This window comes from Phalangium opilio, unplaced genomic scaffold, assembly GCF_054372755.1.
Source record: "Phalangium opilio isolate 3A_F unplaced genomic scaffold, DU_Popi_V2 ptg000014l_1, whole genome shotgun sequence".
Classification (NCBI taxonomy): Eukaryota; Metazoa; Arthropoda; class Arachnida; order Opiliones; family Phalangiidae; genus Phalangium; species Phalangium opilio.
Window position 1 is genome coordinate 4083501 of NW_028324149.1, and position 25705 is coordinate 4109205.

Genomic DNA, 25705 nt, shown 5'->3' on the forward strand with positions numbered 1-25705 from the left:
AACATTTTTCTTAATTACTCAGGCCCTGATTGTTATAACCCTAATTATTTAGTATCGTTGGGAAGGGGGGAAGTGCGTGTATTATATTCAAAGGATTTCCCTGTGTCTTGATTTGCGCGCACTGAGTCTACCAGCTTGAAAGTTTTTTTATAGCTTGTTTTCTCGGATGTTACACAAGTTTTAGTGGTATTTAAATTTGTGAAATACGCAGTAACGCGTATCCCCGTGTTTTGAAACAAATTACTAGAAGATTAATTAATATTTTAAAGGTAATGTAAGTTCATTTTTCATAATATCAAGTTTTAAACCCAAAGTTTTGGTTTCCAGTATCAATTAATTGCAAGGTCATTCCACAGCTGTAGTGTTTTGTTAAAAGTTTAGCAGCCTAAAAGAGTACACGAAAACAAAGGCGTAGCTAAGCCTTGGTCAAAACAAAGAACAGTTTCCCGTAATTTCCGTAAATGCTTGTACCAAGTTAACTAATTGGACTTAATTCAAATAAAAAATTGCTTTGTGATACGCTTTAGAGATAATAAAATATCGTTTCGTAAATTTGCCTTTAAATTTAAGCGCTATTAAGATAGTTTTTATCGCAATAAGAGTAAATATTACGTAATCCTGGATTCCCCGAAGCTAGTGATTCGCAAGACTGAAGACTGCTAGTCTGTGCCGATATATATGTAGTTAATTACGTGAATGACGTTAAGATTAATTAATAATAATCTAAACTAACTTCGTATTAAATATTTTAGAAATTAAATTAATGTCAGGTACAAATTTATTTACAGTTATTCCAAAATGAGTCATAAAGTATCGACTCATACTGGTACATCAAACAATTGTGATTGTCAACAACACCCGTATTGCTGACATCACCTAATCATTAATGAATAATTAGCACCGCGCTATTTTATATTATTCTACCTTCTCCTTTGTCATTGTTTAATTCTAAAAATAAAAAAATGCTGTACATCTTTCAAGTTGATTCAGGGACCATGATCACCCTGGACATGAACTTGGCCCTTGAAACGTAACGCAAACATATATATTCTTTTCCCAAACCAAAGCGAGGGCTTGTGGCAAAAAAAATCCGACCATTATTTAAAATTGTTTTCAGTGTGGAAAAATTAAAGCAAGTCATTTGCCAAATAGGCAAAATTCCGGAGGAAAAGCAAGTGCTATTAATTAGCGGTGGTTACAGTTTGGACCCCGCCACCAGAGTATGCAATTACAGCGCGGGCACCGACACTAGCCCCATATTTCTATTCAATAAAGTCGCCATAGAGGATCCGGTGCCGCCCGTAGGAACCAGATGGGAAAATGCCAATGAAGGTATTGTTTTCAATTTCAGTTACTAAGTCTCGCGGAGGGAAAATGGTCAATAGTCAGGGAGGATAATGGGGTGAAAATCTGGCCTAATAACATTTTAACAACCGCTAAACCAATAAGACCTACCAACAAGTCGCCATTTTGTTGTAAAGGGGAGGCGCCGTCTTAAGCCACGCCCCTCTAGTCGCTCCCCATGGATAATAGTTTAAATGAAAAAACAAGTTTACTAAGATAAGGTAATATTGTGTGTCTGTTCGCGTAGATATGAAAGAAAAGGTGGAAGGGAGTTTGAGCATGCCCCCCACTTACAATACCATCGTTTCCAGGACCCAATTAGCTCAAGTAAGAAAGACTTAAGTCGCCAGAAACACACCCCACACGATCGCGCCCCCCCTCGACGCGCTATGCTCGCGTCGTGGAGCGCGTGATCGAGTGGGCTATGCCAGAAATAAGGGATGTAGTAGCTAAGCTAAAAAATATTGAAATATTTTTGGTAGAGATTCTACGAGTTGGCCAAAGAAGGCAAAACAAGCTGTGAGAGGCTGGTACTCGATCAGCATTTGATGCAACAGGGATGGGCCGCTGTTATCGCTAATTTAGACGATGTTACCAGGTTATAAACGCGCTATTTCTTTTTTTTACAGGATTAGATCTAAAATAACGTCGTACCTTATAATATTTCAGAATTTTTAAAGTTCGTTCTGAAAAATTTGAAAAAACTTTCAATCAATATCTTCAAACTAGACAATATAATATCAATCTTTTAGAAAAGTAAGAAGCGACGTACGCTTATTCGCGATGCAATTGCCGAGGCTTGGCGACTATTTAAGCCTTCTTATTCGCCAAGGGGTGATGGGAGGGAGAATGCGTATTGCTTAACTGTGGAACGACTCGGGTCCGGTGGAACGCTAGAAATAGGGGAGGAATACGCGGAAAAATGGCGGGAGGTCTACGTCAGACGAATTAGGGAGACCGTCCGCCATTTTCCGTGTATTCCTCCCATATTTTCTAGCTTTCCACCGAACCTGAGTCTTTCCACAGTTAACCACGTGTCCACCGATTTCCCTCAGGAATCTCATCATCCTTGGCGAAGTTCGCGAAGAGCTAAGCCTTTTCGCGCGCATCGCGAATATAACGGTGGCTGGTTTCTACTTGAAGAGTGATTATTATAAATGTTTGGCATTCTTTGTCCGCGTAGTTTCAGTCGAGATTTAGCCGTTTTATCGAAGATTCCCGTTCTTCCGATTTTACTTAAAGCCTGTCAAGGGCAAACGGATAGTTCCGAAACTGTTAACCTTCTTTATTGGATCAGTTCAAAGGATAATCAAAACAATTTAGAACAAATTGCCGATATTAGTAAAAAAGGCATTGAAAAAGTGAGAATCTTAAGAGTGGTCCGCCTCAATGATCCCGACAATTAAGCAATCTAAACGGTTATTTTTCACTTTGAGCTTAGTTTGACGAAGAAATTTTACACGGACTGATGTCGGATGTTGATAAGGCGTTGCGAGACATTGATAAGGCGGAAATGAAAGAGATCAAAGGCTTGGAAGAACGATTATGCGGATTGGAACAGTTGATGTTTCAAGCGAAAAAGACGGTCGAGGAACAAGGCGGATTAGCGCAAGCTTTTTTGCACAATCAGAATCGCGTCAGCAGTTTGAAAGATCCATCCATTTTCCCTGATCTCTGCGCTAGTCACAAGCAACAATTGTTAATGCTCTTACAAAATCACGATAGGTTAATCGATATTCATCGTAGATGCCTCGTCGCCAAGAAGGAATTGCGCTTTAATCTACACACCAGACTCAGGTAAGGGGGCGGGGCCGTGCCAATTATGGACGTCATTCTCGTCGCCGCGACCTTCCTATTTATTCTTAAAACATTCTTTCCTGGCGTCTCAAAAGATGGATAATGTGGGTTGAGGGACAATTGAGCGACATCGATAACAAGTTAAGTATCTACATTGAGAACCTTAAGCGTATCAAATCTCACTTGGAAGTGGTTCACCAGATTCATTTGGCGCCGCGCGTCTATTTAGCTTCCGTTTGCGAAGTTGTTCGGCGACGCGAATTCTCTTCCGTTTTTCTCAAAGTACGTCCGATAATACGTCCAAAGTTGATGAAAAATAATACAACCTTTTATCCTTGAATCTTTTTCATTAACTATCGATAATTAGTGGGCCAGGCAGTTATCGACTCTTACATTCAACCTTCTCCAAAAAGAAACTGAAACTCGAAAAAAATTCAATTCGCAACTTACTAATCATTTTCTCGTCTCACTTTTTCCTGGCATGGATGACAACCCTCCTGCCTTCGCGGTAAGCCATTATTGGGGGCATTTTTCGTAATAGGGCCTTTCCGAAGTGGATCTTTTGGGGGGAGGGGGGGGAAGGGTCCCGCGACGCGCGTATAATGTTGGTAATCGGAAAGGCCTATATTGGCCTATTTCGGGACACTTAAGGTTGCAATGTTATTGCTCGCGTAGACGGAATCCCCGAAGGAATTCGACTCGAACCTTCCACCGGTTGATAGCGCCGATATTGAGCTACTTCGCCAAGCTCTTCCAGAATTCGTTAGCTATTTACAAGAACATTTGCAGTCACCCTCCTTAAACAATTTAATTAGTTTGCCATTGGCCGTAAATGAAAGCCCGACTCCCGTTTCGGCTTCCACTCAAACGGTGACGTCGGAATCAGGCTTGGATACGCTCAGTCAGTCGTCGTCCAAAGACGGCGGCGGCGGCGTCCCCAAGAAACAACACTCGATCTCGGAAATATTTTCGCCCATTTCCGAGGAAGTTTGGTTAGGAGAGGATTTTGAAACGGTCGCGGTTGATAAGGAGGAGTTGGAAGGCGTCGAGCCCACTAAACTCGTGACGATCGCCGCCGCCAGCGAACCGGGACCCGCCGAGAAATGCCAGGAATTGCAATTAGCCCTTCATCGAGCTCACAGCCAAGGCGATATCGAGTCGAGTCCCGTTGAACTGCCATCGGTCGAACCGACCGATTTCACCACCGCGGATTTTTATATCGACGAATCCATGCCTTCTTCCTACACGGAGAGTAACGGCACTTCCGGTTTAGCTCGTAGCGCTACTGGTGCTCATATGACCAAATCTCATCACGTTGTAGTAGCTGAACTTCAAAAGCAGCTTGATGATAAAGTCATGTCGATTAGTTCTATGCAGGTATTTGCACCTTTTTTTCCCCTTTTTCAAATTGCGGGAGAATGAATTGCCTTTGAGTTGTTGAGGAAATGGATTTTAATTACCGGAACGTTAATGTTAAACGGGATGATATATTTATACTTAGTCCAAAATTTCGTTAAAATCTCTATGAGGTTTAACATTTGCGCGCTTCGATTTTATTGCGAAGTTATTGCCAGAATGTTTGCGGAATTATTTGCCAGAGTATTAGCGCGATTATTCGCTGCATTTTCCCCTTTTTATTTCGTCAAACATTCCTCCGAGATTTCACACGATAGGGTCTACTCCGTAACATATCCCGTAATGTCCTCTACTCCGTAACATATCCCGTAATGTCCTCTACTCCGTAACATATCCCGTAATGTCCTAGTCGCTTTGTCACGTCCCGATTGTCACGTGTACGTGTTTCGTGGCGGCTAATTATAAATTCCTTCAGGAGGATTTGAAAGCCAAAAACGATCAATTAGAGAAACACACTTCGAGTTTTTCCACGCTAAAAAATACTCTTCACGAGTTGGTGCTGAAAGATCGGCAATCTTTGTTTCAATTAAAGCAACGTATCTTGGAAGATAAAACCAGATTTAACGGAGAAATTGGCGAAATGGTTAATAACATCGCCGCCGTTTTCTTCGAATTAAAAAACGAATTGGAAAATGAAAAAGTTCGTAATTAATTAATTAACGAGTCGTGTTTAAAAAGTAAGTAAGTTAATTACGTGTTTAATTAATTTAGAACGCGAAAAATAATTTGGAAAAGACGATTCAAGAACGCATTTTGAACGATTTAGCGGCGTTAGACGATATATTTTATCACGATAAAGAACTCGAACGATATATACGGGAAAATAATATAGTCCGTATCGCAATATATACGTATATATATTAATTATATATTTCCAAGTTTTTTAAGTATCAACTTTTGCAAATTTAGGATTTAATAGCTGAAGATACGAAAATAGTCGATTTTAAAACGTTGTTCGAAATTAGACGAGAATTAGAGCAAAAAAGGGTACGGGAACAATTACTCGTGGCCGAGGAACGCGCCGCGTATAACGAAAAGTAAGATTCGCTGCGAAGAAAACCCCAAAGATTAACGTTAATTAAGCGATAAAGTCATCGTTAATTGGTTAAATTAATTCTTCAGAAGGTACAAAGATCTGAGCGAAGAGTATATGACGCTTAGTAATTACGCCAAAGAACTGGAAGCGAAGTTACAAAACGCCAGTAGTAATTGGGAAGAGGCGCGAGTAGAGCAGCAACGAAATCAATTACTCTTCGAACAACAGAAAGCCAACGAAATTCTTAACTTACAATTAACGTTTGAAAAAGAATATCGCGAGAAATTATGGCGAGCCCGCAAAAGTCTTCGTCTGACGCCGTGCCGACTCAGCTTCGAAGAAGTTAATAATCTGTGGTCGAATGCCGGACAGAATGCAATGTCTTTGATCCTTAGTGCCTGGAGCGCCGAAAGAGACAAGCTAGTCCAAATTTGCGCCAGGTTACGACAAGTAAGCTACCAATCCTTCGTAGTCTCTAGTAGTTCGAGTAACGCGTTATATGTTCGGAAGGAGAGTACGTCGTCGGAGTCCTTGATGGAATTGGTGACGGAAGCGTTAGTTAGCGTCGATCGTCGAAGCCAAGAAGTGTGCCAAGCCCAGTGGGAATTTTGGAAAATGGAAAACGGGACCTTTCGTCAAAAATGCCTGGAGTATCTACGCGAAATTAAAAAGCAATGCGCCCAATCCGATAGCCTCGTGAGTTTCAAATTAATACCAATCCACCCCCTCCCCTCTTCCCCCCCCCCTTGTTATTTGTCGCGTTAATCGCTTTGGATTTGAAGAAATTGGAAGGATACGACGCGGCTTTAAAGAATATTACCAGTCTATTGATGAGATGCGTCACGACGCAACCTTCCAATCCACCGCCGACATTTTGTACAACTTTGCTGCAAGATTCCATCAGGGAGTTTCAAGTAAGTTTAACATTTTCTCTAATATAACAATTTGCCGTACGATATTGCGTGGAGTTTAGCGAAATGGCGTGAATAACGTAGTGTTTCGTGCAAAATTACGCTTTTGACACGGAGATTACGCGTAGAACGTGAAATAGCGCGAATAACACTGCGTTTCGTGCGAAATTGCGTTTTTGACGTGGAAATTACGCGTAGAGCGTCAAAATAGCGCGAATAACATCGTGTTTCGTTCGAAATTGCGTTTTTGACACGGAGATTGCGTTTTTGACATGGAAATTACGCGTAGAACGTCAAAATAGCGCGAATAACACTGCGTTTGGTGCGAAATTGCGTTTTTGACACGTAGATTACGCGTAGAGCGTCAAAATAGCGCGAATAACATTGTGTTTCGTGTTAAAATAAGCGCCTTACATTAAGATTACGCGAATAATGTTGAAATTGCGCGAATTAAATAGAGATTGCGTCATTGCATTTTTTTAATTTTGTTATTGCAGCGCGTACAAAAAGGCCAGCTTGATAGTGAGAAACAAAAGAATAAGGCGATTGTAGCGCAATTGAAGGAACAAATACGAATGTTGCGAGGAACGTCCGAAAGTAAGCTAACCGCCACCTGAAAGCTCTCTTTTACAACATTACCATTCGTACATTTTTTTTTTTCCATTAATTTATTTATTAAAGATGTTGATAAAAAGAGCAATTTAGCCATTTTAAGCGAGTTCGACCCATTCGATAAGAATCAAATGGGCACTTCGCTTCAAACGGAACAAAGGTAAGTCGTCGAGCGTCTCTTTGACCTCGTAAATCCGTAAAGTAGTCGAGATCGCGTCACCATGTTTGTTTTTTTCTTTTGTATAATCGCAGTCAAGCAAAGAGCCCAGATTGGGACCAATATTTGGTCAGTACTTATTACTTTTTTGGGGGGTGTTTGATTCGCGTTAATTATCGTTAATTAGCGTTTGCGGGTTTGGTTTTATTGGAAACAGGGTGCTACCGGTTCCTCAAATTCCAAATCAATATCATCGCCAAGTTCGTCGTCCGCTTCGAAATCTTTACCACCAACTTCGTGAGTGAAAGTTCAAAGTTAATTGGTTCATTAAATTAGTTTATTAATTAATCTACCCATTTAATCTACACTATGTTTGTGTTTGGGGGATTAGGGGTTTAAGCTCTGATTTTTTTTGATTTGTTCATTGTAACAGACCGAGTCGAGATCCGATCTCTTCTCCGACGAACAAGGTTTCAGTGTTAAAGTAAGTACTTGTTCATTTTTTGTCTCTTAATTACTGTCCTTTGTCTTTTGATTACCGGTTGGTTAAGGTTTCGTCTTTTGATTCCCGTCTTTTTGTCTTTATCGTTTATTTAGATGCTGCGTGAACGATGTGGTTCTCTTAACGTACGACGAGAAACACGAGAATTACGTCGTCTTTATCTTGGACTCGACGCCACATTTCCTCAATCAAGATTGTCACGCTGAGTTGGGATTAACACTCGGTAAGGACTTGCACTTTTTCTTTCTTTGCCTTCTTTCAACTGGTAATTAAAATTCGGCCGAGATATTATGGGAAATTCGGCCGAGATATTATGGGAAATTTATCCGAGATATTATGGGAAATTTATCCGAGATATTATGGGAAATTTATCCGAGATATTATGGGAAATTTATCCGAGATATTATGGGAAATTTATCCGAGATATTATGGGAAATTTATCCGAGATATTATGGGAAATTTATCCGAGATATTATGGGAAATTTATCCGAGATATTATGGGAAATTTATCCGAGATATTATGGGAAATTTATCCGAGATATTATGGGAAATTTATCCGAGATATTATGGGAAATTTATCCGAGATATTATGGGAAATTCGGCCGAGATATTATGGGAAATTCGGCCGAGATATTATGGGAAATTTATCCGAGATATTATGGGAAATTTATCCGAGATATTATTGGAAATTCGGCCGAGATGGTACGGGGATTTCGGCCGAGATGGTTCGGGGATTTCGGCCGAGATATTATGGGAAATTCGGCCGAGATATTATGGGAAATTCGGCCGAGATGGTAAGGGGATTTCGGCCGAGATGGTAAGGGGATTTCGGCCGAGATGGTAAGGGGATTTCGGCCGAGATGGTAAGGGGATTTCGGCCGAGATGGTAAGGGGATTTCGGCCGAGATGGTAAGGGGATTTCGGCCGAGATGGTAAGGGGATTTCGGCCGAGATGGTAAGGGGATTTCGGCCGAGATGGTAAGGGGATTTCGGCCGAGATGGTAAGGGGATTTCGGCCGAGATGGTACGGGGATTTTGGCCGAGATAATAATGAAAATTCGGCCGAGATGGTGCGGGGATTTCGGCCGAGATAATAATGAAAATTCGGCCGAGATGGTACGGGGATTTCGGCCGAGATATAAATGAAAATTCGGCCGAGATATTACGGGAAATTCGGCCGAGATATTACGGGAAATTCGGCCGAGATATTACGGGAAATTCGGCCGAGATATTACGGGAAATTCGGCCGAGATATTACGGGAAATTCGGCCGAGATATTACGGGAAATTCGGCCGAGATATTACGGGAAATTCGGCCGAGATAGTAATGAAAATGACTTGAGGTTAAAAATCAAGTCGGTGCTTTTTAGAAAGGTAAGTTCGTCCGCGCGGAAGTCAGAATGAGAAGGTGGGTGGATGCCTTTTTTGTTAAACGAATATATTTTCCTTTAAAAGCGTGTAAAAGAAAAAGTTTTTAGTGTAGAATTGTTATTAGAGGCGTTGAAAATGTTTTCGCGACTTTTCACTGAACGTGGGTGAACTTAACCGAGAGTTACGGTTGTAATTAGGCCTAGTTATACAGTACACCATTTCGTTCGAAGTTGAGGTACTTCCAAGGTGTATTCTTAAAGACGGTTAAATCGACGTTAGTAACGCCATTTGTTATCGTGTTTACCGCGTACACATTCGGTAAATCGCCAAGCTTAGTTATCTTTCCGAGTAGTTCATTATACGTTGTAGTTCGTTACGAGGGGGAATTAATACGCGTCGCACGACACGCCCACCGGAAGCGCGTTCCCCAAAGGGGTGTTGTGTCATTTTGCTTTGATTAATTTTGACCCTGAAAACTTCTTCTTTTCTTCGCCTGGCTGGCGGGAATTTTAACGCGTAATTATCGTAATCGTTACGTAATTATTGTAAAATACGTCTTATCAAAGTAAATATGAAGTGTATGTGATTTTCAATATAAAACAGTTGGTTCAACGGGTTTGGGGGTGAGAACTTTTGAGTATGCCATAGTCGTATTTGTCCCCTTTCCAACGATACCAAATTCTCGGAGTTACGACAATTAGGGCCCGAGTAATGAAGCTAAAACGTTCCCCAACGTCTTCTCCTTAGGATTAACATACACGACACCTTTTAACCCTATTTCTCTTTGAGTATGTTATAGTCCTATTTGTCCGCTTTCCAACGATACTAAAATACTTGGGGTTATGCAGGGCCCGAGTAATTAGGTGTTGTCGCGTAATAGTCGCCATTGCGGGTGGCTCTTTGCAAGGTCCTTATTTGTATTTCGAATGAATGTAAGTCGCGAGCACCAGCATAAATCTGGAGTCCATTTAATCCGTAATCGAAATTTGATAGGAGATTAAAAAAGAAACGTCAGGTCTCGGCTCCCCATAATTAAAGAGCGCGTTGATTTACTAGGAACGAACACCTTGATACGATAAAGGAGCTCTCCCGGTGCATGGGAGGACAAGAAGGGGACGGGAGGGAGAGCTTAGCTTATGCTGGTTGTCAATGTGATCATATAACAGATATCCACCGCGCGAGGGAATACCTACCCCTGCCAACAACGTTTGATATTTTTATCGGCTTATGAAATTGAGCCTGGTATCAAAAATCGGGTGTCTTGACTACCTTCTTCTCTTAAGACTTAACTTCCGGTCTTACGTTGATCGTCCGAGGACGGTCCACGTCTTTGGTGTCGTCCTTAACTCTGTCAGAGTTCATACGGAACCTGGATAAGTCAGGGATGTGGAAAATGAGGGAATAAGTCAGGGATTTTGTTTAGGTATATATGAAACCGTGCTTTGGGCCCGGGTGTCATCATGAAGTGGGTGGGCTTTGCTGGTAAACACTTACTTAAAATTGTCCCAGGGATATTGGCAAATTTGGTCAGGGATAAGCTGGAAAAGTCAGGGATTTTGAATATAAAAATTTCGTCCGAACCCTGATCGGGACTAAGTTAAGTTAGTTTCGTCGTAGGTAGTGGGTACCTTTTGGGTACCAGCATCTTGCAAGACCAAGAGCGTGTCCGTGCCATTGTGGTGTGGCGAACCCCTCGGAATAGTTTAGTGTGTCGTCCATTTTCCTAAATGAGGTTTGGGGCGGGCCAAGATTGAATTAGGTACCCGCATTTTGGGCACGCGAACAACACGCGTTCGGAACCTTGGAAACCTTCTTCTTCTTTCTTTTTAACACCTGGTTAAAATTGTCCAAATTCGATACTAGAATATAAAAAAAACTCATTTAACAAGTACCTATAGGTACACATTGAAAAGTAGAATCCGAATAATATTGCTACTTGGAAAAAAATGACATATTTTTAATGGTATTTTAATTCCCCGGGTTTTTTTCTGTCTCTCTCTAACGCGTGAGTCGAATATCGCGTCCGTGAAATAATTTCCAAGAAGGTTTAATTAATTTTTAGGGCAATTTTTTTTTGTCACTTAAGTTCGGGACTATAAAATACTTAAAGAGTTTCACCATATATCTTGTAGGCCTAGAACCAGAGTTAAGTAGTTGAATTTGAAGAAAAAAAGTGACTTAATTTCAAAATTGTTCTGAAGGAAATTCTATAAGTGTAATCATAAGTTTATAAGATGTGTTCCATAAGTATGACACTTACTATATACTTCGTAATGCTACTGAGAGACTTAGAGCTAGTTCTAGCAGAACGACGGAAGCGAGAATTGAAGTCCTACACTCGGAGGTTAATTTTGCAGGACTTCCATCTAGGTCCTATTTATTCTGTATTAAGCCCAAGTTTGATAGCAGCGCCTCACCAGGCGTCTTCGCTTTACCTTGAATCGATGACCTACCTTATTCACTTCGTGACAAGATCCAGTTTGTAACCAGTGACAAACTTATGGAATGAACATATCTTATGAACTTATGGTGTAATTGTCTAAGCTATGTCGGTGTTCCAATCCACCGAATATAATTGTATTAATGATAAATTGACAAAGTAATAAATCGTTAAATCTGTGGCGGATAATTTCGGCTTGCCAAAATTTGGCGCCCGTAACTTGTTGGCAACCACACCGGTCGCGTCACAAACTAGCAATTTTCTTCTTTGGCCCGCAATTTGTATATCTCCGTACGCGGAACTATTTTACCATCAACGTCGCACTCTACCACCATGGACCAAGTATTATTAATAGGAAACCAATCAAAATTGAGATTGCCCAATAGAATTTCTAGCTCGAAGAGCATTTTCGTGTGTCTGTGGTTTTGGAAAAAATATATTTTACGATCTATCGTTAATTAAACGTTAGTGTCCAATTTTTATTTTTTTTTATTCGTGATATTTTTCGCTCAAGGTGATCCGTTAAGAGATTACGTGGCTCGGTAATTGATTAGTGGCTCGCTACCTCGGGGCCGTTTCCAGCCCGCCACCCGACAATAGACACCCCGCCCTCTAAGACATATTTAAAGGACTACTGACGTCTTAAGTCTAACTACAAATACTTTAAATGCCTTTCGTAATATTTGAAAAATCCCTGCCTCTGTTAAAAGGTACGGGAAAGTCCTTTGAGTATGTTGTAGGCCTATTTCTCTCCTTTCCAATGGTACTAAATAATTAGGGGTTGAAAGAGGTCGAGGCAAGAGTAATTTGATTGAACAAAGTTGTATTTTAATTGAAAGTAGGTTGAAAATTAGTTTGGTGGTTGTTTTTGAATACGATGTCGGTATGCCTTTAACAGATTTACTATTATAGTGAAAACAACATTTTGGTGGGTCGTAATAGCCATAAATATTGGCTTCCTCTTCCGAATTTTAGCAGATTTTAAAAGATTAATAGTTATTTTTACAGTATTAATGTTTAGGCATTACGGTTCACCACACGCAACGCGCCACTCGCCTATTTTAAATTAAATACGTTTAACCTTCGTTCAAAATATTTATTTTTTCAACGCGCTCCGTGGGGGGTTCGTTTGATTTAGCGCTGCTGTTGATGGTGAAGGAGCTTTTGGTTTGGTTTAAACGAAAGGTGTCTATTTCCAGAGGCTGGTAGACCTCGACGGGCATGGGCACTCGGAGTGGTCGTCGATAAGGAATATTGCAAGGCCAAAAAGGTTTCAATCGACTAATTAACTTTGAGTATAGGGTGTTTGCGAAAGGGGTAATTACGGGACCCGTTGGGACAGGGACACCCCGAAACATTATGACCCGGGGGATCATAAGTCGTGTTAGGGGGTGTAACATAAATGTTACAGTTTCAATGCACTTGGGCGGATGGTCCAGTAATTACCCATTTTTTGGCGTTACACCCTGTATAGGTTTAGGATGATTGAAGGCGTAGATGAACTTATTTTGTTATTTAATTGAAGGTTCCAAATCGTTACCGCGTTCCCTTAGAGTCTCGTTTCTATCGAGTGGCGGTGAAACCGTGTCCTTGGTTATATTCCATCAACTCTACTCCGTCCACCACCGCCACGTCGACACTCTCACCGACTACTTGATTTACGCGACCCTATTAGGATACGACGTAACATTGCCAACCAATGTTACGGTGACAAATGCGCGGATTACTGGATTGTACATAGTAGTCTTGTACATAAAACATTTCAATAAAGGCTTAATCCTTACGGGACAACAATAAATAAAAAATGGTAGATTATAAATAACGAAGATACAAATACAAAAAATGTAATTTATGTAATATTTTTACATCTCCTTCGAGAAGATTTAAACAGAATGTAGGTTTAAATAAATACATTAAAGATAATTACTTAAATGATATCAATAATTACTCGTCGTGTCATATTAATAATTTTTTTTACCATAACCCTTTAAGTACTGGAAAACGTCGCATCACCGAATCAGGTAAGTTGTTCCGTCTGAAAAACAAGGTGAGCAAAACACGCTAGACTCTCGCATTTAGTTACCCAATTAGGTCTTTACCAAAACCAAAAACAAATCGGCTCATTTAACATTTTGTAACACGTGTTTTAATCAATACGGTTTTTTTTTACAAGATTTTCGAGTGCGATTTTAAAATAATAAGAAAAATAAAATCACAACATTGTGCGAACAAAATAACCTTAAAAATATCATGCGCTTCATTTATTTTTTTTTTTCGTGTTGTAATACTAATTTCAATAATGACTAAAATTAATACATTGTCCACCGCTTATCGATAGTTAATTAACGTTTCAGGCTAATTAATATTTAAAATAATACTTATTTACATCGATAACAACGATTTGAAAGTGTGTCGCCACAAAAATCATAGTACCAGCTATTATAGGCCTAGTACAATTTAGTTGTAAGCCGGTCGTTTCTCTCCTAAAATCGGTATTTCTTTAAACACAAAATATTCTAGCAATAATTGTCGCTTTTCTAATGCCGTTTTCCATTCTGCCACCTTGGAGCAATATTAAATTAGGCATAGATGCATTAATGCAATTTTAAAAGGACTTACGGTCTCAATCCAATGAAATTACTCCGAGCTAGAGACCAATAAAAAAACTACACGTTCTACCCTATTTTTTGCCGTGATAAACTTTCTAAGCGTGAAGAGTCACGTGATAAACGTGAAAATTAACCTTTTCACAGTCAATTTTCCCAAGGAATAGAAAACGGTAGTGTTTGAACGATAGTATACTGAGTTACGAAACTGGTAACGTTGCAACCTTCAATTCCCTATTTCTTTAATTATATTTTCTATGATTCAATTGTGGAATTTTTTTTTAGTTAGTCATAATCCTCCGCGAAGTCCCCGATACCAGTTTGACGCGATTACGCACGGACCGAGTGTTACGTTGATTTTAAATTACTGTAATTAATATTAACATTAACGCGACAGTCGATTCTACAATGGAACGAGCTTCATCAACAGTCAGGGTGAGTGTGTGTTTATACTTAATTATTTCTAATTTAAATACTAATTAACATTAACAAGACAAAGGAAGGTGTAATGTCGCGATACTAAATACAGTTAGGGGGGGGAGGTCGTTATTATATCTATCATAGTTGCGTCATAACCACAGAGTCCCCTAAATACGTCACATTCTCGGACCAATGATTTTCGACCATGTTAGAACTGGTACCGTTACTAGTGCCGTATTCTTGAAGTAAAGAGTCAATGGCGGTCGCGATTCGATTGTCTTCGACCGTCCTGCTGCTTTGCAAGTAGGGTTGCTCGAGGGCTAATATATCGGCCGGTTGGAACGAATCCAACTGTATCCATTCGTTGTTGTATCTGTTAGCGTCCCGGGGGTAATACACGTCACCCGACCACGTCACCGGTTGTTCCGGCACACCGCCACCGTAGACCTCTTGGTGTTGAGGAACTTCGACGACGTTGGCGTAATGTCTGTAGTCGTAAGAGCTAGGTTGGTTGGGGTGATTGGCCGCGGGCGCTCCGTAAGGGTCAACCGAATGTAGCAGTAAGTCCGCGTGCATATCGATGGCCGAGGTCATTAGGGTGGCGATTTTGGAAGAGTCGACCGTGGTGTAGTCGTAGGAGGAATTTGAAATCGACCGGTCATCGTCGCTTCGCGCCGTCATGTACGATGGGCGTTGGGCTGGCGGACCCAGATGTTGACTACTAGAACATAAACATTCGAATGGTGGACAAGAACATTGCGTTTCTGAAAGGAATTAAGTCGCCTTTATATTATCGCTTTTGTACGGATAGGGTACGTGTCGAGTACTTACCGGTTTGAGGACTAGGTTCGAGACGAGGGTATTTGGTAGCCGGTGGTAACCACGGTACTTCTTGATTATGTTCCGTTTGCGTCATAGAGATCTAAGATATAAAAATGCCTTCTGTTAAGCCTTGGTCTAAAGAACTAAACCCTTAATTTTTTAGAGATTTTATACGTCGTGTAACGTAAACGCTAAAGGTCGATTCCATTCGACAAGTTCGTGGTTGGAATGATGACGCGTACTACGACCATCTTTCTTTTTATTTTTTTATTTGTTCGGCTTAGAAATCAATGTTTACTTTTAAAAGTGTCAAATGATGGGGTCCGTAAGGGTCTATTAAATTGAGGACGGTTCACGCCGACATCTTTCAAGTATTAAACCTTTTTTCAATTGATTTCGAAGAGTGGCGACGCCGATGCTACTAGGCCTCCCATCGTGAAATGCGAGGGGCACTTCACTTTCAAAGAAATAAACTATACTCAAAATAATTAAACGAACGTCCTCGCTATATTTTTGAGCTTCCAAAGTAAAATAAACAATTTGGGAAAACTTTTGGCTTATTAGTTTTGCGTCAGCCACTCAGACAGTCGGGACTTGGATTCACAGTCATTTGGGGATAGTATTTGAAATATTGGTTGTCCCCTCGAATGTCGTAATGTCGGGTTTGAATCAACGGGCCGTGGCCGCTGGAAATGCCCCCGTGATTACCGGTTAGCCGAGAGAGAGAGAGAGAGAGAGAGAGAGAGAGAGAGAGAGAGAGAGAGAGAGAGAGAGAGAGAGAGAGAGAGAGAGAGAGAGAGAGAGAGAGAGAGAGAGAGAGAGAGAGAGAGAGAGAGAGAGAGAGAGAGAGAGAGAGAGAGAGAGAGAGCTCGGTCAAAGAATAAGAGTAATGTTGGAGGAGGTTGGACTGAATGCTTTAGTTTCGGGCGGTTCTCGGGCATGGATAACAATTACTCTAGTACCAAACCTACTATGCCATTATCTCCCCCCGTATATTGGTTCTGGACGGAAAGATAAACATCGGAGCTTCCTCAGTTTATCCGAGGAATGCAATTTTTTATTTTTTCTTAACTAAAACTCAAAATTCAAAGTAAAAAATAATGCTTAAGTTGGTAACATTGTTTAGGTGCTCTTATATTTTTTTAAAACCCCCAAAAGGCTACCGTGCGCCGTTTAATAACTTGAATGTGACGTCATTGGAAATACATGTTCAAATGAACTGGGCAGATATCGATCTATTGAATCTTATTTTTAATTGTCACCGCGTGACAAAAACCGCCAGGAAAAAAACTGATAATGATCAAATAATTTTACACGTGTTCACGTCTGTCACTGTACATTTTCAATAGGAACTACTTTTATTTTGACAATATTGAAGGTATTAATCCGCCATTGAACAATTAAGCGAGCGCACGCGCTTTATCTCGTATTTAATATTCGAATCTATTAAACATAATAGAACGTGACGCGACTCGAAGTCTTGGTAATCTTGTACCAATGTAACTCGACCCCTTATTTCACCCCAGGGTTCATTGTACAAATGGTTGAGGAATAAGTATTTGGAAAGGGTCATGGAGCAAAGAACGTGGGCCTAGTTAATTTGTCCCCACATCCCTTGTGGGGACAAAATCGGTCGGTTACAATAATTACATTTTCTACTCAAAATTGATGGCCCGGACGAGGCGGTAGACACTTGAGAACTCAGGTGTACAATATGTCTTGAACTCAATTACTGTCGAAGCTGAACTGAGAGTTCCGAAGGTTTTGAACTCAATGCACTGTCAAAGCTGAACTCTTTTGAACTCAGGTGTACACAGAGATCCAAAGCGTCTACCCCCTCGGGTCCGGAAGCGCTTGTACCACCTTTTTCGGCGCACCCTGTAGAGTGTATTTTAATTTTAATTTCACTTCAGAAGCTTTTCATTATATCTAACTTTATCAATAAGATAATTCAGTTCCATTTGTTTAAATTCATCGATAATAAAACGGAACCGCATCCGATTTTTATTTGGTAGCGAGTCAAGCGCATAATTGAAATTTAATCGTATTGTATTTTATATTTAATTCTCGATCGTCCTACTACATATTGGACGGGGGAGTTTTTTTTTTCGTATCTTATTTTACTAGACTCTGTTCTCGTCGATATTCGTTTCGTTTCGAGTCGAACAAGCGATTCCCTTTTCGCGATAAGTCGAGCGCGATGTTGAATTGTGGGAAAAATCTGAGCAAAGGGCACGTGCTCCCCAACCCCGTTTTTACCCAAGAGTAAAAAAAAAAAATATTGCCCCAAACCGAACTGAACTCTCGGTGCTAGAGCAAATAAAGTAAAAAAGGAGCTTCGGTTTTCTAGAAGACTTATTTTTTTGGTTGCCCTTTGTAGTAGGAGTACTATACATTAATTGTGTTAGCTAAGATGTCCAAAGTGTACTTTCGAAATTGTCGTTCGCTCCAAGAAATCTTTCGTCGCCAAAAACAGAACTAACGTTAAATCTACTTCCGCTTTACCCAAATCGAATTGCTTTCGATTTGAGTTAAAATAATTCAATATTTAACTAACTGTTTCCAGCGCTGTTCCGGTCTATGCGAGATAACTGAAGGAGACACTAATAAGGCATTGGTAATTGCTCGAGCTAGTTCTAAGTGAACGACGGAAGCAAGTCAATTGAATTGACTACAATCTGTGGTTAATTTTGCAGGACTTCCATTTAGGTCCTATTTAGTCTGCATTACTAAGCCCAAATTTGACAGCAGCGCATCACCACCAGGCGTCGCTTTACCTCGAATCTATGACCTACCTGACTAAATGACAAGCTCCGGTTTGTAACAAACTTAAGGAACATGAACTTATGGGCGTATTAATGCTACTTAAAATAATTAAATGAACGTCCCCGTAAATGAAACACTAGCTTAAAATCTAGCTTCCTAGATAAGGTAAAGCGGATTAGGTTTGGGTTTAATAGTGCTGTGGATTATACGTAACTTCTTTATACCTGTACGTTTTATACCCCTTCAATAGGTTGATAATTGTCTTCTGTTGTCGTAAAAATGATCTCGTAAGAACGAAGAACCGTTACTAAAAATTCGATAAACGCTTCATTTTAACGCCACTTTTCCAAGGAAATCCAACCCACGCGCAAAGTTTATTTCGCCGTTAAAAACGGGGGCCACATTGCCAAGCACCGACTACGCCTTACTAACGTATCTCTATACCTTCTCTTAAGTTAAAATACATTTTAGTTTCTTCAGTTCTAAAACTAAAATAACATTTGCTTTTTAGCTTCGACTGGAATAAATCGGGAAAAGTTAGCTAACACGCTAATTCGTTAAACTAAAATGTTTCTGCATGGAATAGGTCGATCTTTACAGGCTTTTAATGGTCAGGGGTTCGCGGACCCAACCTTGGTGTAATAACTCAACCAAACTATTACAAAAATGAACCTTTATTATAAATTCCCTTCATTGACAAACCACGGACGCGCGGTCTTTTTGATTTAATCAAATTGCTAAAATAATTAAAATATTTAAGATTAATCTGTATTTTCGAGAAATAGAGAATTTCGAACTAGCTCAATTTGTTACCTTCCAAATATGATTAGTTCCCCCCCGTGAAGGCCGGTTTTTCTCTATAAAATTCCATTTAATAAAGGACACACCTTCGTCTCGAAGTCTTTTTAGTATAACAACCCCTTAAGTTAAGTGCATGCGGCTAAAATAGAATTAACATATTTTTATACTAGATATAATTTTTTTCTTATTCAACACCGTGTCGAATGTTTAAAAATTATTACTATGTAACCGGCAAAAGATTTTACCTTGTAAATTTTTTTCGAAGCCCGTCGTTATCGGCATTTAAATTAAAAGGAAAAAATCCTTTGCTATTTTAATGTCGCGCGCTTTAACCATTAACAGAGTAACATCACGTGCTTTTTTAATATTAATTTCCTCAAGCCTTTGTTTTTAATTCTTTAAATTCCACGTGATTTACGTACGATTGATAGAATGTCCACGTGATTAGGCTTAGTGAATCTAAACCCGAAATCTCGTGTTCTTGTAGGCCTACGAATGTATTTTCCCAATTAATAGAGTCAATACTGTTTTGCCCACTAAATTTACTGCAGTATCTACGAAAAACCTTTATTGACAGAATCATCGCGAACACCCGGTCTCTGATTTGTCGATGGGTGCCATGACTGCATGGGTATAGTTGTTTTTTTTCTGGGGCCATAATGAAGGGGGGGGGAAGAAGAAATTGGCAAATTCCATCAAAATGGCATATTCATGAGGTATTTATTGTGACTGGCGCTGAATTGCCTCCATCTACGCTGCTGGGGATCGGGCCATTTAGCTTTCTCTACCGAATAGAAATCGTTATAAGGAGTACTTAAGTCACCCGTTTTATTATTGGCCTAATACCAATTCAAATTTAGTCGATACGATTTTTACGCGTGATGGATTTAAGCGTCCCTTGGAATTTGAAAAAACATTGAGTGAGCAAAATAGGGTATTTTGTTTTGAACCGTTTTTTATAAACGTTTTATCTTTAATTCAAGCATATATCTTTTTTAAGTAGTTATTTATGTCTATGGGAATCGTTTTAGAACGTCATTAGAGTTAATGGTGGCGCGCAGGGTGCGGATTTGATTACTATTTTCAAGTATTTGACGCGAGACTCGGACCAGACTCCCGAATATATACCCGAGCTGTTTAACCCTTGTCAATTATGGTTCGAGCCTACAACCCAAATGGTTCCGGAACTGAGTTTTATAAAACTATAGTAAAGGAGAGGAGAGGCTAAAAGGAACGGCAATAATACCAATTGAACTGATACGTTTTCTCGATATTTTCTGTCAAACTAAATGGATAAACGAAAAGCTCTAGTTTTATAGCAATTCAGCCAATATTATTCATTCGCATTTCCAATTTTACAAATATTATTTTCCGTTCATTTAAAAAATGTAAAATAAAATTCCTAAATTTCTGTACAGAGTGGATTAGTTAATATAAAGATAAAATCTAATTTCGAAGAAGCAAAAATATGTAATTTCTAATTAAGACATTCCTCGGAGCGAATTAAGAGCAACGGGTATTCGATTAGCTAGACCACTCTGTCTAGGTGTTATCGCACGGTGTAGTTATCATGATTTGAGGGAATTTTGTTGCAAGGCGGTCTGATAAAGGAAATGATGGCCATATTTCAAGGTGGTTCCACCTGTCAAATCTCCCTCCGCGCCGCGTTATAGGCTGTCCATGCTTCCTAAATTGAGGAGCAGCGTATTAGGCATCATTAAGAAGATATCGGAAATCACTCGGAACTAATTTTTCTCCAAGGAGACGCGACCCACCACTTATTTACGTTAAAATCCCGACTGGACCAATTCCACGGACCCGATTTCATTTCGCCGCATTTTTAATTCACCTTTTCCGTTATTGTACTCGTTAGCCAATTATTATTTTCGGCAAAGAAAATATGCTGTTATCTAATTGACGTATAGGCCCAACATGCGACGTATTAGCCAAGGTAACACTCGACATTGCCTGCCAGGACTTTTGGTAAATACTTTTCAGACCGCGCCATCAAAGTCCCGACAGACTGACTGATAATCATTACCCAGCCCAAACTGCTTTACTTGAAAGTTTCAAAGTTTGCAAGGACGTTATTTAGTCTTAAGTACTGTGCACGATCTAAGAAAGGTTTTTCGAATCTGAGGCCATCTTTGGAAAAATGACGATCTGATATGTTACTGGCCTTCTTATGTAATAACTTCAGCGGGTTTCAACCATGGTTGCCTATTATCTTTAAACTCTCGGGGTTCTATATTTGCCGCCCACCATCTTTCAAAATGGTGACGCGATTCGAGAAGTAATGTGACAATGTCCAGACGGGCGCCTAGTTTGGTATAAGTGCAGTTTTTAGGTCTAATTTCGCGTAATATTTGCGCCTTAGTAGGGTTGCGATATTCAAGTTGAGAGTTTCGACTTAAAGAGCGTATAGCATTTTGGTTTAAATGAAGGGATGTTAAACAAAGTATGTTACCTGCGTGTCTAGTAGTGGACAATATATCCTACGAGATCTTTTTCCGCAGCCACCACCACCGCCGCCGCTGCCGGAGTTGACGTTGGGATTTCCGGCATTCTGTTGTAGAATGGTCCGACGAGCTTCGGCGGTCGCTTTCGGCTCCGGTTTCAAATGATCGTGAACTCCTTTGGCTTGAAAGAAAATTGCCGTTTCCGTGTGACGCCAAAAATGAGTCACGGGGTAACCGCAATGACCTCGGCACGGTAACACTTCCAACCGCCCTTGACACTTCCGGTTCGGACATGGTTTCCCTGCAAAATGTATTAACCAAAATTAAGTCCCAAACATTTTCTATAAAATCCCGTAAAAACTGCCAATTTTTTTTTAATAAAATCCCATATTTTTTGCATATTTCTCTAATTTTTCAAGTTTGACCTTTGGTCCCATTTTTAAGAATAGGCCATGAGACGTTGACGTCTTCACTTAAAATCTGAAAAAGTGCCTATGATATCATAGGGGTGGATAGATTCGTCAGCTCCGTTTCTTAACACTTTTCAAAAAACCACCCCTGGATGAAATAATATATCTAAGCAACGTGTCAGCGCCAAGTAAGACGGTCCTACCGGAAGTCCCCGCGTCTATTAACTTTCGCGCCACCAATTGATCGAATCTCATTCTGTCAGACTTATCTCTATCGGGTTTCTTAAGTGGTAGCCCGAATCTAGACTATATATATATATAGATAGAGAAGTATTTTGTCGTCGAGGTTCGTGCCTTATCGACGATAAGCCGCTATATCGTTTCATTTTCTGGTTTTTGATTTTGGCGGCGGGCAATAAGGCCGCGGGATAAATTTCTCACACTTTTGGGAAGCGAAAGACGAACTCAGAATACCTAATCGTCCGCAAACTCTTCATCTTTTTTTCTATACAGGGTGGTTTGTTTAATCGAATGGTATTATTGCCCAGACGCGTGATGGACAAACCAAATCGATTCAATTCAATTGTTCGTGATTATGAACTAGAATGGAGCGGCGTACTTCGTTAATTGATATATTTATTTCATGTCAAAATATCCACTTAAGGAAGGATATTACAATATTATATACCGGAACGTTGGTTATTAGTATACTTTCGAATAGCTAAGCTAGCCCGTATCCCGAGAGCCATTTGTCGTTGGAATATTAGCTCGAGCCGTTTCACGCGCTGCTATTAAGTTGACAACGGGCGGAGGCAAATTTCACACATTTTTGCACGCCACTTTTACCGAGATAACCTTTCGAGTCTCTCGTCTGTTGCGCGTAAAGATAGGACACGATGCCAAAGTGTACCAAGTATGCCAACCGTCAGTTGATAAAATAGAGTATATCATCTCCGGGAAATGAATTAGTGATAAAAGACGATCGTGTTAAAGAGGTCTAAATGATGACCTCGATAACCTTTTCCCCGTTACCTTTATACTCTCTTTTATCAACTCTTTTTTAGAGTACGGAACGACAGCTGTCTATCGAACCCATTCAATGAAATTTTCAACGTCATAGTGTAATCGCTTTTCAGATGGACGATCAAGTTTGTATATATTCGCACCAAGACTTATTAAACGTATTTACCTTGTTGTTTTTTGCGAGCTTTGTCGCAAATGGCGGGTCTCAGCGTCACTTTGCCTCCCCCGTCAGTGGCGCAACGCAACGTGCAGACTAGAACCCCCAAGCACGATTTCTTGAGGATGTTTACGTTGTGATTGTTGGTGTTTCTCATGGCCCAACCGCTCGTGTGACGTTTAGCTTCCTCGCTTTCCGGCGAATAAACGTAACGGCAGTGACCGTCAGCCCATTCTTGAAACTCGTCGTACGAGCTGACCTGTTTATAGTAAATTAATTTTAATTAATTAAAACGTAATTTCGCGATAAGTCCAGAGCATGGTCGTCCTTGGCGTAATACATTATATAATTTAATTTTTATTTGGATGAATTTTAATGAGTTAAAATACGGTAGACGCGATGGCGGAACTCAAAATGGTTTATCTAAGGACTGTGTGTTAAATATTATAAGATATTTTTGAATATTAGAGAGAAGAATTAACCATAACCTCCACCCTATCGGATTCTAAATACTAAATTGGTATCCTTCGCTTTATTTTAAATAAATAAATATTATTTGACGCTTTTTAATTGTCTCGGAAGTTGCGATAAAAACGATTTGACATTATCATCCTTTAGTACTTTAAGTGATTAACTATTAACTAAAGGTATTCAATCATAAACCTCGACTAAAGTGTTTAACGAATTTAAAAATGCATATATACCATAATCGTATATACGCGGTTCTGGAAGCCGGTCTGAAACGGACTCGTATGGCCCGAGGATCTGAAATGTCTTAGTTTCGGGGGTGCACCCTGTCGTCCAACTACACCACGGAACCTATTTCTTATCGTCAATCGAACGTATAAGCATTCATTCAATTTCATCGGAGAAACCGCGATGTCGGTGAAAGAATGCGAGATTTCTTCAAGAGATAAGCAAACCGATTCGAATAAGGCGTCATAGCGAATACAAAAATGTTAAAAAAATAGTCTCTCTCGGTCTTTCTTTTGACAGATGCCGAGCACCGACATGGTATTTTTTTAAAAGACTGTTCTGTTCTTATATATGATTTAACATTACTTCAGGCACGCTCGGACAAAGCTAGCGATTTTTGATTGTCCGATACCAATTGTTGGTGGGAGCAGCCAATAGACTTGGCTCGAATCGTTCCAATTTTCAGGCTCGCTATAGATCTTACAGATACGACGCGCATCCTTTACTTTAAGCCGCCTACCCTCTACTTGACCCCTGGTTGACCCCCGGGAGATTTGGGCGCCCCTTTAAATATCTCTGTCTAGAGGTGGACTTTTATCGTTTTTGCACCATCTTTCCTCGACACGCGATGGTCCCACAATGGTATGTGTACTTTTTCCAAGAGCCGGGCTAATGCATTATCCAACCTGGCTGGATCCACCGCTTTCTTACTATTCATATGAGGCCATGAAATAAATTCAAGTGCCAGTATATTGTTAATCAGATTAATTAGGCAGAAACTTCGATCGAGAGTGTTTTGTTTGAAGGCCTATTGAAATTGTACATCGTCGCTTCCGTGTCGCTAATCTCATTTTTCAACGTCTTCGAATAGCCAAACTACCCAGTATTGTAATGACTATACTAAAATATTTAAATCGTATACTTTTCTGATGAACAAACATAATATGGACAATTGGCAACAAATCTCGAATATTTAATGTAATCCTTAATTGTTCACGTTAATAGTTAATTCGGTCCGGGGCATTTTTTTTTTTATTTTAACAAATAACAGCTTCTTCGATAACTATAATCGTGCGCGATAATAATCGGGTTGTTTCAAATAAAAAGCTCTTCTTCCCGCGGCAATTAGTTAGCGATGTAATTGCCTCGTAAAACTTCAATTCGCCCCCCCCCCGTTTCCCAAAAAAAAGGGTGCCAACGGAGATAAAGATATAATTACGTTAATATCGAGTTAATTACTCGAATTAATCTTACCTCGGGTATATTGCTGTCGTTAATGTCCCAATCCATATCGTCACGAGTCGCATAATCGCGGCGATCGGAGTTTTCTACTACGCGACGACACAGCGCGAGCTTTCAAGGCAAAAAATACAATGACGTATTTGAAAAATCATTCTGGTTTCGAATATATTTCTATAAATATAATTTTAATTACAAGTAGCGCGTAGGCGCGTAACGGGGAAGAGAAAGATCTCCCCGAGGAGTCGCTATGATATACTCGTGAAGCACCACGGCACCACGTGCCGACGATCTAGCGTCCGGAGTGAGCACCAGGTAGGTACCGAACTTTACTCGCTAACCTATCGATAACAAATTAATGTTCTACTTGGTTTGCCTCGAAACGTATTAGTGTTCAAAGAGCACTCGCTGATCGTCAATGTCTGCAGCGGGGCTATCTCTTTCTTTTTTTGGGTTTCGTTTCGCCCCTATGCTAACCCAAGAGCACCATGCACCAACCAAGCAAGCGCGGGGGCAAGCTTTTGGGGTGGATATAGGTATACAATACTTACTACCTGATATCTTTTAGTTTGTTATTAGGAAGGGGGGGGGTAAGGTAATTCTTACGAGTTTATTTTGTACCCCTAGATGTGCGGGTACAACGGGAAACGCGGCCCGGGGGGGGACGGGAGGGGGTAGGAAGAATTGGTAGGCGTGTGTCACTCTCTGAGCTTTCAAAGCT

The 25705-nt window shown here is 40.2% G+C and overlaps 3 protein-coding genes across 6 annotated transcripts in view; 2 read left to right on the forward strand and 1 right to left on the reverse strand.

The window, feature by feature from the left end:
* The first annotated feature begins 132 nt into the window (after positions 1-132).
* On the forward strand, positions 133-13529 carry Atg17 (autophagy-related 17). 3 transcript variants are annotated; one of them, XM_089865431.1, is made up of 25 exons: positions 133-269; positions 789-1030; positions 1118-1332; positions 1592-1671; positions 1827-1942; positions 2014-2100; positions 2528-2705; positions 2786-3141; positions 3237-3423; positions 3509-3649; positions 3817-4518; positions 4973-5197; positions 5269-5388; positions 5467-5594; positions 5680-6043; positions 6104-6289; positions 6376-6507; positions 7002-7101; positions 7186-7276; positions 7369-7402; positions 7491-7570; positions 7707-7757; positions 7871-7998; positions 12785-12855; positions 13111-13529. In XM_089865431.1, exons 2-25 carry the CDS (start codon positions 963-965, stop codon positions 13240-13242), a joined length of 3972 nt encoding a protein of 1323 aa, XP_089721557.1. In that variant the 5' UTR covers positions 133-269; positions 789-962; the 3' UTR covers positions 13243-13529. The 3 variants fall into 3 exon arrangements, with proteins under 3 accessions (XP_089721557.1, XP_089721559.1, XP_089721558.1); XM_089865433.1 differs by having other exon boundaries at positions 4976-5197; XM_089865432.1 differs by having other exon boundaries at positions 140-274.
* A 423-nt stretch (positions 13530-13952) lies between these two features.
* Positions 13953-25705, forward strand: part of axo (axotactin) — a 62313-nt gene continuing 50560 nt past the window's right edge. Inside the window, exon 1 of the mRNA XM_089865439.1 lies at positions 13953-14626. Within this exon, the coding sequence (XP_089721565.1) occupies positions 14600-14626 (27 nt within the window). The 5' untranslated portion in view covers positions 13953-14599. The remainder of the gene's footprint in view (positions 14627-25705) is intronic.
* LOC149705224 (chorion-specific transcription factor GCMa-like) lies at positions 14620-25407 on the reverse strand. Of its 2 annotated transcripts, XM_089865445.1 has the most exons (6): positions 25181-25407; positions 25000-25098; positions 23059-23308; positions 21468-21760; positions 15443-15533; positions 14620-15375 (listed from the first exon to the last, which is right to left on the reverse strand). In XM_089865445.1, the coding sequence occupies exons 2-6, from the start codon at positions 25033-25035 to the stop codon at positions 14750-14752; spliced, it is 1296 nt and encodes a 431-aa protein (XP_089721571.1). In that variant the 5' UTR covers positions 25036-25098; positions 25181-25407; the 3' UTR covers positions 14620-14749. The 2 variants fall into 2 exon arrangements, with proteins under 2 accessions (XP_089721571.1, XP_089721570.1); XM_089865444.1 differs by having other exon boundaries at positions 25000-25406.

Coding starts and splice junctions, on each gene's coding strand:
- Atg17 (XM_089865431.1), top strand. CDS start 963: ATGCTGTACATCTTTCAAGTTGATTCAGGGACCATGATCACCCTGGAC. Junction 6,508..7,001: donor ATTCCATCAGGGAGTTTCAA/GTAAGTTTAACA, acceptor TTGTTATTGCAG/CGCGTACAAAAAGGCCAGCT. Junction 7,277..7,368: donor TCGCTTCAAACGGAACAAAG/GTAAGTCGTCGA, acceptor GTATAATCGCAG/TCAAGCAAAGAGCCCAGATT.
- LOC149705224 (XM_089865445.1), bottom strand. CDS start 25,035: ATGGATTGGGACATTAACGACAGCAATATACCCGAG. Junction 23,309..24,999: donor ACGACAGCAATATACCCGAG/GTAAGATTAATT, acceptor TACTATAAACAG/GTCAGCTCGTACGACGAGTT. Junction 15,534..21,467: donor GTCCACTACTAGACACGCAG/GTAACATACTTT, acceptor TTTATATCTTAG/ATCTCTATGACGCAAACGGA.